Source organism: Nematolebias whitei, chromosome 11, assembly GCF_014905685.2.
Source record: "Nematolebias whitei isolate Nwh7 chromosome 11, NemWhi1, whole genome shotgun sequence".
In the NCBI taxonomy this organism is placed as follows: Eukaryota; Metazoa; Chordata; class Actinopteri; order Cyprinodontiformes; family Rivulidae; genus Nematolebias; species Nematolebias whitei.
The window spans coordinates 36264133-36278385 of record NC_056508.1 but is presented as its reverse complement, the minus strand read 5'-3'; the positions used below and the strand labels follow the sequence as shown (position 1 = coordinate 36278385).

At 37.2% G+C, this 14253-nt stretch overlaps 1 protein-coding gene across 1 annotated transcript in view; it reads left to right on the top strand.

Moving 5' to 3' along the window:
• Positions 1-476: 476 nt before the first annotated feature.
• wrap73 (WD repeat containing, antisense to TP73) overlaps positions 477-14253 on the top strand; it is a 21271-nt gene continuing 7494 nt past the window's right edge. Inside the window, exons 1-4 of the mRNA XM_037684276.1 lie at positions 477-545; positions 654-806; positions 1975-2091; positions 12374-12446. Coding sequence (XP_037540204.1) covers positions 477-545; positions 654-806; positions 1975-2091; positions 12374-12446 — 412 coding nt within the window. The remainder of the gene's footprint in view (positions 546-653; positions 807-1974; positions 2092-12373; positions 12447-14253) is intronic.

Sequence of the window (14253 nt, the reverse complement as noted above, 5' to 3'; positions counted from 1 at the left end):
GACAATCCCCAAATGTTTGTTCCTGTTTTTACATGTTAAAATTTCAAACCAGCAGATAAAGGTAAAAGTTAAAAGCGACTAGATAAAACACGAATAAAACATTCTCATAAAAATAAAATCAACATTAAAACCACAGAGCTTTCGATAACAATATATTCTCTGGTTGGCCATACTACAAAGAGCTCACGTGTACGTCAGAAGTCAGTTTGTCATCAGGAACAGTTCCCTGATATTTATATTGATGCACCACCTCAACAAATTCACCATTAAACTAAATTGCAGTGGAAGGTGCAGCGTTAAGCGATACACTGGAAGTATACATAATAGTATCTTTAGCATACTGAGTATGAACATGACACTTGTTCACAGAATTTGTTTAGATAGATGTACACTTTTAGATGTACACTTGTGTATTTGCTTTGTTGTGTGACAATAACTGCACACTTTTTCTGTGCAGGAACACTTGTGAATGCAAGATGAACTTCTCTGAGGTCTTTAAGCAATCCAACCAGCTTTGTAAAGTTTCCCCAAATGGAAAGTACTTGGCAAGTATTTGAATTTGAATTTTATGTAATGTAGGAGAATTTACTTATTTATATATGGTTAGTGGCTTCATTTTTTTTCTGATTTTGTTCTTTAAATGTGCTCCTCAGGCTACCTGTGTACAATACCGGCTAGTGGTGCGAGATGTGAGCACCTTGCAGATTCTGCAGCTCTACACTTGTTTGGACCAAATATCCCACATGGACTGGTCCTCTGACTCTCTATTTGTACTCTGCGCAATGTACAAGAGGGGCCTTGTACAGGTAGGTGAGAAGACAAAAGCGGTTATCTGAGTTATCATTTTAATGGGATTAAAGACTGCTAATTTAATTCTTGTAATTGTTTTATTATTTATTTATTGTTTTTGCTTATATTTAGAAAAGCCTTTTTATATAGATTATCTATTATAAATGGATTACTGATTGATAACGAAGTGATTTCTGTTTTTAATTTGCACAAAAACCCTTCCACTAAACTTTTTATACAGATCAACGATCAGAATTTGTCACAGTTGATTAGATTTTATTTAATCAAACACAAAAATGACATGGACTTGCTCCTTCTCCTTTAATGTATTTTATAAGTAAAAAAAAACAAGTACAATAAACACAAGAGCACTGACCAGAGGAGATTGTGATGTACAGCGGCGCAGGACTAAATTTGGCCAAATGGTGGTGTCCATCAGAGGCACGAAGTCGTGGAGCACACTGCCAGTTTCCATCAGGAACTGTGGCACCTACTCCAGCTTTAAAAACTCTCTGAAACTTTGGTTGAAAACTAACCAGAGGTGCACTCATGTGTAGATTACTTTGTCTATTTTCTTATGGCATCATATCTTTATTGTAATTTCATGTTGTGTTATGTGTTATATAGGTGATGTTTGTATTATTCTCTGCTCTTTGTTTTGTGGGATGTTTGTTCTTACCTGCCTTAGGACAACACATGAAAAGTTAGCTATTGTGCTAACTTCTGCATATTTACATTGATGCTTACTGCTGACATGTTGATTAATATGCATTGTCCTAATTTAAATAAATAAATTAATATGGAAAATTTCCTTTTTACAGGATTTATTTTGAAATTCATCTAGAGTTTGTGAAAGTTTAGCAAAGTTCCTTTAAAACTTTAAATTAAAAGTTGTGGTCGTTATACTGTTGTACTATAAAAAATAGAAAAAAGTTTCCCATCCCAGAACATTTAGAAGGTGAGTATATCTCTTACATTAATGTAGAATTTGCAGCATTAGTGTCATACTCATAGTGCAAGTGTCTTACCTTTGAGTGGGTATGCAGTGCCAGTCTTTCATGATTTCTGATTTTTAAATGTCTCAATATTTAAAATAAAATTTTGGAAATTACAAATTGTGCATGAGATGTCAACAGTAATTGCTGGTCATTTTCCGTCCCGTGTTCTTTTGTTGTTTCTCTCCAGGTGTGGTCACTCGAACAGCCGGACTGGCACTGCAAGATTGACGAGGGCTCGATCGGACTGGTCTCTTCTCGCTGGAGTCCAGATGGACGTCACATTCTCAACACCACGGAGTTCCATGTAAGTGTGAAGCTGCTCTGTGCACATGTGCATGTATTCAGGCACATGGAAGTGTTTTTATGCGGATGCTTGTCTGGTTTCAACTGTTGCTGGCCCGTAAGAAAGGGAGACCTGAAAATAGCCAGACACCAGAGCCTTTCTTGACTGCATGTACATCCCCTTCCTGCTGCATGTATTCAGCCTGATTTCATTCCCCCCTCCTGTTAGCGTCCTGTCATATGTGTGTCTCAAGTGCCTCTTAGACATGAGTGCAATGTGTATGTGCCTACTTATTTTCTTTGATACTAAGTCCTTGTTTATAATTATTTGTAATTGTTTGAATAACTTATTTTACCATAACAATGTATCTTTATTTCTACTGCTTGTTGAACAAATTAACGTCATTGAGTTTATTAATTGTGTAACATAATTAAAGATACAGGTATGGTAAAATAAGTTATTTTAACAATTCTAGACAATAATGTGCTCATGGGCTGGACTGAAGTACGGTACTTGTGCAAAGCCATAAAAATGATCATGAAACTTTTCTTTTGTGAAACATTGAACTGTCTTTGTGCAGTGATATAAACACATTGGTCAGGGAAGGCAAACACTGAAAGATTTAATTTTTGCATCAAATGACATTAAGCCATATGCACTTATTGTTTGCACACTTAGTGTTCTTTGTACAAATTTATTTATTTATTTATTTATTTATTTATTTATTTATTTATTTATTTATTTATTTATTTTTTAAATGTCTACACTTTTCTGCTTTCACTTCTAAATTTTTGAGTTTTTCAACTTATGTAGTTTGTGGTCTTGATCTTTGTGTGCTTTATGAATCAGTGAATTACAATCACTTTTTTTCTATAAGTGTAATGGAATATTTTTACATTTTTACTTTATGGGATAAATTGCATCATGGGGACACTTTGAAAAAGGTTCAAATATATTTTAACATAATATATATTTAATATACAAATTTTCTATTCACACAAATATTGGCATAGATAAAGAAAAATGGCAAAAAACATGTTAACGCTAAATAGTCTTGTATATTAAAAAAGCAGTTAAGAGTCAGATAAATAGATTTGTCAGCTCAGATGTTCTAATGTTTGTGTATTTGAGCAGCTTTAACATATTCCAACTTAATAAGAAATGCAGATGTAAAATCAAATCCAGTCCAGTAGTTCTAAATCAAGGGTCTGCAATCAAGCTTAGACTAAAAGTGTCCTTGGGTGTCATGAAAGGCGCTTTTAAAATAAAATTATTATTATTATTATTATTATAAAAGTAACATAAAACTGAAGTTTATTGGTTGTTATACAAACAACAAAAAAAGTACTAGTTTTAGCAGTTTTCACGTAATTTCTTTGGCAAATACTCACTTTAGCTTTTGGCTTTATTTCTATATTTAATTATTTTTCCACAATTAAAAAAAAAAAAAAAATATATATATATAGAAAGGTCTGCATAGCTCGTAGTTTTTGTTTTTTATTTCAAAAACCTTTCCCTACCTCTTTACAAGAATCTTGTCTTTTCATTTGTCTTAAATTGTAATAATATCAATAAATGTTAAAAATCATTAGATATTTTTAGCTTTATATTGTCACCCCTACTGGCCACAAAAGTCTCCTCCAACAAACTTAAAGTGGCCCATGGGCCACCAGTTGATAACAGTTGTAGCAGGTTGCTGCAGCTCTGGACACATTGAATTTAGTGAATGAAGGTGTAAAAATGTATCTTTTGATTCTAAAGGTTGCAGACCCCTGTTCTAAATGCTGAGCTTACATTTTATTTCTGGGAAAAAGTTACATGCAAGTGTCATATGTGATTTTTTACATAGTTCTTTTTTCCATGACCAACTTATTTACATATTTGTAACCAGATATGTTCAATTTCAGTTCACTTAATACCTGGAATTGGAATGATATATATTCATCTCTGACTGGAATCTTATGTGATTGATTAATTGATTGATTTAGCATTAAACTCTTTCTAGAGGCAGGAACAAGTCCAACCTAAAGTAATTAACTTTTGATGTGGATTTAGATCTTGATCTCATTTTTTTCTATGTGCTATAAAATAGTTGTTACAGTTTCATGCTGCTCTTCATGTATTTTATGCAGCTTCCAAAAATAACTGTGAAGTCCAGAGGTGTTAAGTGCAGTTTATGGTAGTCTGCAAAACTACACCCAGACTAATAAAGACGTGTTTACTTCTCTTCTGTGCCTCCTAATTCCCGTTTTATATCGACTGTCTAGCAAGCATGTGTTGTAATGGGTGAGAGGCATGGCAGCTTCTCTGAGGCTGTGTGGAATATGACGGGGCACCATACGAGGCCACGTCTGTCATGCTAAACCTGACTCCAGGACTCATTTGACAGGTGCTGTGAAGCAACAACCAAGTGTTTCTGGTGTCGAAAAGGGTGCAGGGAGTGCAAGTGTCTATGGCATGATTTCTTTGTGTCCGTTTGCATCTTCCAAGAAAAACACAAAGGAAAGAAATGGAAAAATGTCAATCCTTACAGAGATATTTCATCCACCTAGAAAAACAAAGCTCAAGTCTTATAGTCTGATTGTGGATTTACTTATAAGCATGGTGTAACTGAGCTTGTGAGTGATTTGTGAAGATACCCATCGTATCATTCCATGACTTCTTTGAACAGCTTACTTTTAATAGTATAATGCTGTGACAGGTTGATAAACAGATAATTTTCTAAACTATTAAACTGTCACTTGTTGAAGCAATGTCTTCAACAATGACTTTCATTGCTTCTCACTTCCAATGAGTGATGCCATAAAACATTAAAGGTAATGCACTTGGGTCAAAGTATTCTGTTGTGTTCTGTCCAACAAAGCACAAAGCTTATCAATGTAAAATTTCAAACAGAACTTTTTTATCCAGGTTTTGTAATATTTAAAATGTGAAACAAATTTTGATTATCATTAACTGTTGGAGTTGAGGACTACGAGGAGGGAGATGTGTCAGGAGACAGAGGGAGAAGAGGAAAGTCAAGAATGTAGGACTGATGGTGGCAACTGTAAATGTGGGGACAATGACAAGCAAAGGTAGAGAGCTGGTTGACATGATGCAGAGAAGGAAGGTAGATCTAACAAGGTTAAGTCAGGTCCTCTGGACGGATTCTTCTTTGTGGAAACATTTCATCTTTTATCCAAAATACTTCTTCAGTCTGATGAGCTGCAAGCAAACTCAGTCTTTGCAAAGTCTTACGAAGTCTTTTGGATAAAAGACAAAACATTTTAAAAAAGAAGAATTCATCCAGAGGACCTGACTCAACCTTGTTAGATTTATCTACCTGGATTATTGAGCATGCATCAGGACAAGGAAGGGAAGATGTTTTATGTGTCCAAAAGACCAAGTGGAAGGGCAGCAAGACTCGAAGCACTGGGGCAGGTTTTAGACTGTTCTACCATGGTGTCTGTGGATAGAAAGAGAAATGGAGTAGGGGTGGACCTGAAGGGGGAGTTGGCAAAGAATGTAGTAGAGGTGAAAAGAGTGTCAGATATTGTGATGTGTCTAAAGATAGATGTAGAATGTCAAATGCTAAATGTTGTCATCGTTTATGCTTCACAGCTTGGACGTGACGTAGAGGAGAAAGATACAAACCGGATTCCAAAAAAGTTGGGACACTAAACAAATTGTGAATAAAAACTGAATGCAATGATGTGGAGGTGCCAACATCTAATATTTTATTCAGAATAGAACACAAATCACAGATCAAAGTTTAAGCTGAGAGAATGTATCATTTTAAGGGAAAAATCTGTTGTTTCCAAATTTCATGGCGTCAACAAATCCCCAAAAAAGTTGGGACAAGTCCATTTTTACCACTGTGTGGCATCCCCCCTTCTTCTTACAACACTCAACAGACGTCTGGGGACAGAGGAGACCAGTTTCTCAAGTTTAGAAATAGGAATGCTCTCCCATTCATGTCTAATACAGGCCTCTAACTGTTCAATCGTCTTGGGCCTTCTTTGTCGCACCTTCCTCTTTATGATGCGCCAAATGTTCTCTATAGGTGAAAGATCTGGACTGCAGGCTGGCCATTTCAGTACCTGGATCCTTCTCCTACGTAGCCATGATGTTGTGATTGCTGCAGAATGTGGTCTGGCATTATCGTGTTGAAAAATGCAGGGTCTTCCCTGAAAGAGATGACGTCTAGATGGGAGCATATGTTGTTCTAGAACCTGAACATAGTTCTCTGCATTAATGGTGCCTTTCCAGACATGCAAGCTGCCCATGCCACAAGCACTCATGCAACCCCATACCATCAGTGATGCAGGCTTCTGAACGGAGCGTTGATAACAACTTGGGCTATCCTTGTCCTCTCTGGTCCGGATGACATGGCGTCCCAGTGTTCCATAAAGAACTTCAAATTGTGACTCATCTGACCACAGAACAGTCTTCCATTTTGCCACACTCCATTTTAAATGACCCCTGGCCCAGTGCAAACGTCTGAGCTTGTGGAGCTTGCTTAGAAATGGCTTCCTCTTTGCACTGTAGAGTTTCAGCTGGCAACGGCGGATGGCACGGTGAATTGTGTTAACTGACAATGCTTTCTGGAAGTATTCCTGAGCCCATTCTGTTATTTCCTTGACAGTGGCATTCCTGTTTGAGGTGCAGTGATGTTTAAGGGCCCGGAGATCATGAGCATCCAGTAGAGTTTACGGCCTTGACCCTTACGCACAGCGATTGTTCCAGATTCTCTGAATCTTTTGATGATGTTATGCACGGTTGATGATGGTAACTTAAAAGTCTTTGCTATTTTACGCTGGGTAACACCATTTTGGTATTGCTGCACTATCTTTCGGCGCAACAATGGTGGAATTGGTGATCCTCTTACCATCTTGGCTTCTGAGAGACACTGACACTCTGCAAAGCTCTTTTTATACCCAATCATGTTGTCAATTGACCTAATTAGTGTTGATTGGTCTTCCAGCTGTTCGTTATATGCTCAATTTCCTTTTTCCAGTCACTTATTGCTACTTGTCCCAACTTTTTTGGGATTTGTTGACACTGTGAAATTTTGAATCAACATATTTTTCCTTTAAAATGTTACATTTACTCAGATTAAACGTTTGATCTGTCGTCTATGTTATATTACGAATAAAATATTGACATTTGCCATCTCCACATCATTGCATTCAGTTTTTATTCACAATTTGTTTAGTGTCCCAACTTTTTTGGAATCCGGTTTGTACATTTTGGAAGGATCTGGATGAAGTGATAGAGAGTATTCCCAGGGAGGAGAGAGTGGTGCTCAGAGTAGACCTGAATGGACATGTCGGTGAAGGAAACAGAGGAGATGAGGAAGTGATGGGTCAGTTTGGTTTCAAGGGAAGAAACCATGAAGGACAGATGAGGGTGGATTTGGAAATGGCTGTAGTCAACACTTATTTCAAAAAGAGGGTGGAACCTAGAAGAGTGGAGAAAGGAGTACACAGGTAGACTGATAGAGATTGGGGACTGTAAGGTTGTGACAGGGGAGAGTGTGGCCAGATAGCATCGGATGGTTGTGTGTAGAATGACTGTTGTTCTGAAGAAGAGAAAAAGAGTACAGTCAAAGAAGAAGACCAAATGGTGAAAGCTGAGGAAGGAAGAATGTTATGAGGAGTTCAGAGAGGAGCTGTTAAAGTTTCTGGGGCGTAAAAAAGAGCTTTCAGATGATTGGGCTACTACAGGCTACTACAGCAACAGTGATTAGAGAGACAGGTAGGAAGGTACTTGGTGTGTCATCTGGACAGAGACAAGATCAGGAAACCTGGTGGTGGAATAGTTAAGTGCATGAAGCTATTCAAAGAAAGAGTTTAGCCAAGAAGAAATTGGACAATGAGAGGAGTAGAGTGTAGTCAAGAATATAAGGAGATACAACGTAGAGCAAAGAGGGATGTAGCTAAAGCAAAGGAGAAGGTATTTAACGAGTTGAATAGGAGGCTGGACACTAAAGAGGGCGAGAAGGACTCGTACCAATTATCATGACAGAGGGATCAGGCAGGAAAGGATGTACAACAAGTTAGGCTTGTTAAAGATAGGAATGGTAATGTTCTAACAAGTATGGAGACTATGAGTGGAAGATTATTTTGAGAAGCTAATGAATGAAGAGAATGAAAAGAAAAGAAGATTAGAGGTCATAGAAGCTGTGGATCAGGAAGTGGGAAAGATTAGTGTGGATAAAGTTCAGAAAGCTCTGAAAAGAATGAAGAAGGTGAAGGCAGTAGGTCCTGATGACAAACCAGAGAAGGTTTGTTAATATATAGGGGAGATGGCAGTGAGGTTTTTGACTCAAATATTCAATGGCATATTTGTGGGTGACTATTAGAAATGAGATGAGATCAGAGGTACAACGCAGGTTGAACAACTGGGAGATAAAGTTACAGAGGCCAGACTGAGATGGTTTGAACATGTCCAGAGGAGGGACAGTGGGTATACTGGTAGAAAGATGCTAGAAATGCAGCTGCCAGGAAAAAGAAAAAGAGGAGATACATGGATGCAGTTAGAGAGGACATGGAGGTAGTTGGAGTGAGAACAGAGGATGCAGAGGACAGAGTGAGATGGAGGAGGATGACTTGCTGTGGCGACTCCGAAGAGGGAAAAGATAAAAGAAGTTAACTGTTGTAATTGGTAAAAATAAATAAATGCATAAATGTAGTACTTTTTGTTATACCTAATTCAAAGGTCTTTAAATGATAATTTTGTTGAACAAATGCCACACAAATAAACGTTCATTGTTTGTTTGCTGTCATACCTCAGGGGAAATGGAATCATTCCTCTTACTTACTAAAAAAAAGCATTATAAGGGAAATACAAGAGTTTTCAGAAAAAGATCTTCAATCTTTTGGAGGCTTCTATCATGTGTCGCTAACATATGCTAACCCAGTGCTTCCTGATTATGTTAGTAGTAAAGTTTGCAATACCATTATGAAGAAAATGAATAGCAGAATTGTTTTGAATATTGCCAAGGGGCTGATTGAACTTATTTTCACCCCAGCCCAAGACTTTGTTAATGCTGGTTTTTATGTCTAGCTTAAATTTCAGCCGTACTCATAAACAGTCTGCAATATTAACTTGTTTAGTGACAGCTGCCTGTGGTCGGCGTCATGCCTTTGTGTAGGTGTTTGTCTGTCTATGTGCTGGTAAATCTGCATAGTTGGCAGTGAGTTCATCTGGCTTTGTTTTGTTATTTGTAACTCAATCCAGAATATTTTCTAGTCTTTCCAATTTTTTGATACAACTGACAGCAGTAGAAAATTAGTACATTTATCTTTTTTTCAGGGCAGCCCTGGACAGTCTATAAATAATCACTGTTACTTGTTAAAAAGTTAATCATGTGTAAAAGGACAGTGTACAGATTAGAATGAAAACTTTACTTGAATTCTTCCTTCACAAAGTAAAAAAACAACAGCACAAGACAAAAAATGAACTGAAATAATGTGAAATGCTAATTTTAAAGCTTGATTTTAGCCATTTTGTTTTTGTAGAAGTTATAAAATCACTAAATTTGGATGATGCCATATGAAAAATTTATTAAAAAGTCACATTGTTTAAATGTAGCCTGCACTGTTTATTTAAATTCCAATCATTTACATGTGGACCCCATAAATGCCATTCACACATCTATGTTAATCTACTTTACCAAGGTCAGTGCTGAGATTGATTTCTTTAATGTTTTTTTTTTACATTTTTAAATCAGATTAGCATTTGCAGATTTGGCTGGGACAGCTGAAGTTTTGTTTGCATCATGCATCATTGGAAATACTGCTACTGTATACTATGAATAGTGGCAGCTGATGCAAGGCAACATGGGACAATAGCTTGTTCTTTGGCACTAGAGGTTCAGGTTCTTTGGTAAAATGAGGCTACTGTAAAGAGAAATGGGATATACTGTATGAATTTGAGTTTAAATATTATAATAAAAGTTGATCATTTAGCTTTTTCCTCATATTTAGAACGATTGGGTTAAAAAATTGACTTTGTCGCAACACCCCCCCATTGCTCAACTTTACTAAGGATGCTTCATCTCAACTGTGGCTTTACCAACCAAGGGTCTAATTGCATACCACCCCCACACGTAAAAGCATTTCTAACTTATTTTCCTTACAACAATTTTATTCCAGCCAGTTTAAAGTTACACTCCCTTCCTGTCACGATGATCAGTTTGCAGCTCCTATGTGGTGGATTCAAAGCATCTGAGCGTAAGTGTGTGGGTGTTTGAGCAGTGTTGACTCTGGTTGTCATGGCAGATTGCCTGAGGGGAAGTCCAGAAAGTGTGCAGCGAGGTGTTATTAGAGGATCTACACAGCTGGGCGTCTTGCCTGAACAGAAGGGTCAACGCTTCAGGCCAGTTAGGCGACAGACTTGGAACTGTTCAAATATCTGTGTGGACATGGTGATGAAAAGTTCCTCACGTTGCTAGTTTCAGCTCTGCACATTCTCCAAAAACAAACAAACAAACAAAAACCTTAATTATGGCTAGACTCCTTTTTTAGGACCAATATTTTTATACAGTTTTTCTACGTTGAGTGTCTTTGTGGTGTAGTGAGTCTCATCTCGTTAATAGTGACGACATACTTGAGCAGCAACCTTACACTAACACACAGTGATATGTTCAGTCGAAGACCCTACTTATTCTCCAAGTGTCCAAATAACCTAATGGTGCCTTTTCATAAAATAAAATATCCCAACTTTCAAACTACTCTATACTTACTAATTTCCTGAAGCGTAGCTGCTTGTTTTTTTTTTGTCATGAAGTTTTCTGAACACGGTCAAAAACTTCACGTTAACGCGTGTTTTCTTTGTTATGCAGACTTGGGGTAAGATAATTTTGTGCTGCTGCTGTGGTGCATTTTGTCAGTTCACAAACCACTTGCTGACTAATGCACAACTTGTTGTTAATTGGTCACACTTGTAGCAAGCATGTAAGCATGTCTTGTATTACATCTTGGCTACACAACAGACTGATCTAAATTGTCCGCTATGCGTTCAGTTATTGTTTTAGATTTGTTACTTTAATGTGTTCTCAACCTTTACTTTACACTTATAAACTCCTTTGGCTCCTGGGTCACTTGTGGAAGTTTTGTGGCTGATAACGCTCTTCATACTTGGCAAAACCTTCATTAAATGTTTAATATTTCATATACCTTGTAGGCAATAATCTCTTCAAAACACGACAATCTGTCTATATCCATTTAAATGCATGGTCGTTCATAGGCCTGTCATATAAGCAATAAATCAATTAATCGCACGATAAATGAAAATTATCGACCTCATTTTCATTTATTGGCTTTATCGTTTCTTCGTGTCTCTCTTTTTCTGAAGACACTGGATGACAAAAGGCTCAACTCCGGTGCTCTCCACTTACCCCTCCCTTTCTTTTTTCTCTTTAAAATCCATTTCAACCATCCAAAATCGTGTTTTTGGATCATTAAGACCAGCTAAGCAGAGAAGCTAAGCTACGAGCTAAGCTAACAGGCTGAACTTGGGGAAAAAACCTCCTTCTTGTCGAAGCTCCAAAATTCATGGTTGAAACCTGTGCTCTCATGTAAAAAGTTGTTTTTCTCTGCAAAAAGAAGCTGAGAACTCGTGTACTGATTTTTTTTTTATTATTATTAAAAGCTTTGTGTGAAAATGCTATGCCAAAGAGCTCAAATCACACCGAGCGTCCGCCATTTTGAGAATCAAAAAAAAAAAAGAAAGAGACAGCCCATGTCATGTCAAGGGGCCTCCCTCCCATTTTTCTTAGAGACACATTGCTCGCTCCCTCACTATCCATCCTTCTGTTCAAATGGTCTTGTACAGCCATCCAGTGGTCAAAAAAAGGTATTACACTCAAAACAAATGAACCAGTTCTTCTTAAATTGGATAATAATGACTAATTATTGTTACATTTCAAACAATATTATTGTTGATCGCAATAATTTCTGAGACAATTAATCGCCCAGCAAAATGTGTTATCGTGACAGGCCCAGTCGTTCATGTAAAGCTCACATTTGTTTGGCTTTCCATTGGTGATAGACAGATTATGATTTGAAGACTCCTTCATTAGTTTAGTGCCCTATTTGTTTTTAAAATGCTCTGTTCAATTCTATTTTCAGCACTCATTAAGTCACTGTATCACTTGTAAAAGAGGAGTTGTAACATAACATTCATATAGGTAAAGAAATGTGATAGCTCTTAGAAAGATGAATGTATCCACCGTATTTTTGCTTATCTTGGAATTATTAATCACAGTTGAACTAATACACATTGTCTGTTTTCTATTTTTCCTCTTGTGCTGTGATAGCTGAGAGTTACGGTGTGGTCCTTGTGCACCAAAGCTGTGTCTTACATCAAATATCCCAAAGCGTGTCAGAAGGGTGAGTATGAGAATGGTATTACGGGTATATACAGAATGTACAGCCAGAATACCTGAGGACAGGGTCAGTTGAGTGCCTTGACATGTGTCATTAATCACATACTGCTCTTCACCTTGTGGCAGAGCTCAGGGTATGCAGTCTGGCTGTGTTCCTCTCTGCTGACAGCTGTGCCCCTCTTCAGTAAATGGGGCATGCTCGTCATAACAGAGCTGTCAGCAACAAGTGGAAATATGATTGTGCCAGACTCTCCTCATTTTCCACAAGTAATACTATGCCCCTGTGCAATGCGTTTATCTTCAGCACTGTCATATAAATGATTCGGCCACGGTAGTTGCAAGCCACAGACTTTATGGTGCCAAAGAATCAGATAATTACACTGAATGAAATACACAAAATACCACGAGTTTATGTATTTCCTTACTAGCAGACAGTTGGTGTTTTCCAGTCAATACATAAACATGTTTTAATCCAAGATAAAGTTGCTTTTCATAGTTTTTTTTTTTTGTCTGCTTCTGTGACTAAACCTCTTGTGAAAAATCTACATTTGAGTGCCTATTATAACAACAAACTGATTATTAAAATCAATTAGTTTCATCCATGCTTCATTTTAGAAGCAATGCAGTCATTGTTAGCAGTTATAGAACCACACACCAGTACTTCATTCTTCTTATTTGTGTCTGTTATGGAAACACTGTCACAATAAAAGCCTTACTAAGGTTGTGATTTTATGCTACGACTCAAAGAACATCAGGTTTTCTGGTTCAATCGTCTAAAACTGCTTCCTGTATCACATTACACAGTTTTGAACTATAACAAAGTTTTAAAATAATTTTATTACCAGCATGACAGCTACACTGGTGTTAATTTCAACTTATGACCTGTGGATTCCAGGAAGGGGAATGTGTCTAGCTGTATGATACAGCAACTGGAACTGATTGTTACTATTTAAAAGTTTTTTAAGTAATGGAGTGTGCAGTTCTTTTGAGGTAAGTTGTAAGTATCATACTGGCTGCAGATGACAATCAGACCAATCCTTGTCTGAAAGAGTAATATTCCTAGAAGTAAACTGTATACAGTGACTACTTCAGACTCATCCCCTGATCAGTTATCCATTTCAGAGCCAAGCAAAGAAAACCCAGAACAATTAAAACAGCAAATTAGATGATTATAAATGTAAAGCTTACTGTATATAGAGGAAGATCTGCTAGTTAGACCAAACAGCTTGTGGTGGACACTGATCATTGTGATCAAATGTATTCTTGCTATGTTGGTTCAGAAAATACTCACAAAGGAAACAAAAGTGACCAAATGTGTAATATAATGTTTGGTCTAACTGTGAAAAACCTTTGAGTTGTTTCAGATTGTGTAAATTTGTTCTTGTAGGAGCTGCATTCTTTGTAACGATTACCTTGATTTCCCTGTGAGAACTCCTCCTTTGATACCTGAAACTCCATTAACCTGATCCTGCTGCATTTAATGCACCAACTGCTCACATTTTACACAAGTACCCTTACTATCCCTGTAAAACAACACTGGCTAGAGCCTCTGCAGCGGTGTTTATAGGATGCAGCTCTGCTCTTACCAGTTATAAACATGTCTCAAAGTAAAGCCCGTCAGGAAGTTAGACACAGCAGCAGTGTAGAAAATCACTCACTTTCATCACATTCCAGATTGTTTATAAAAACAACTGCTAAAGAGCTAATGTCAACTGGGCGATGATTTGCACTATGGATGACAAGAGGCATTCATTTTTTCAGTACTGTAGTATGACATATGCAGGATATATACATACATTTCACGGGTTCTT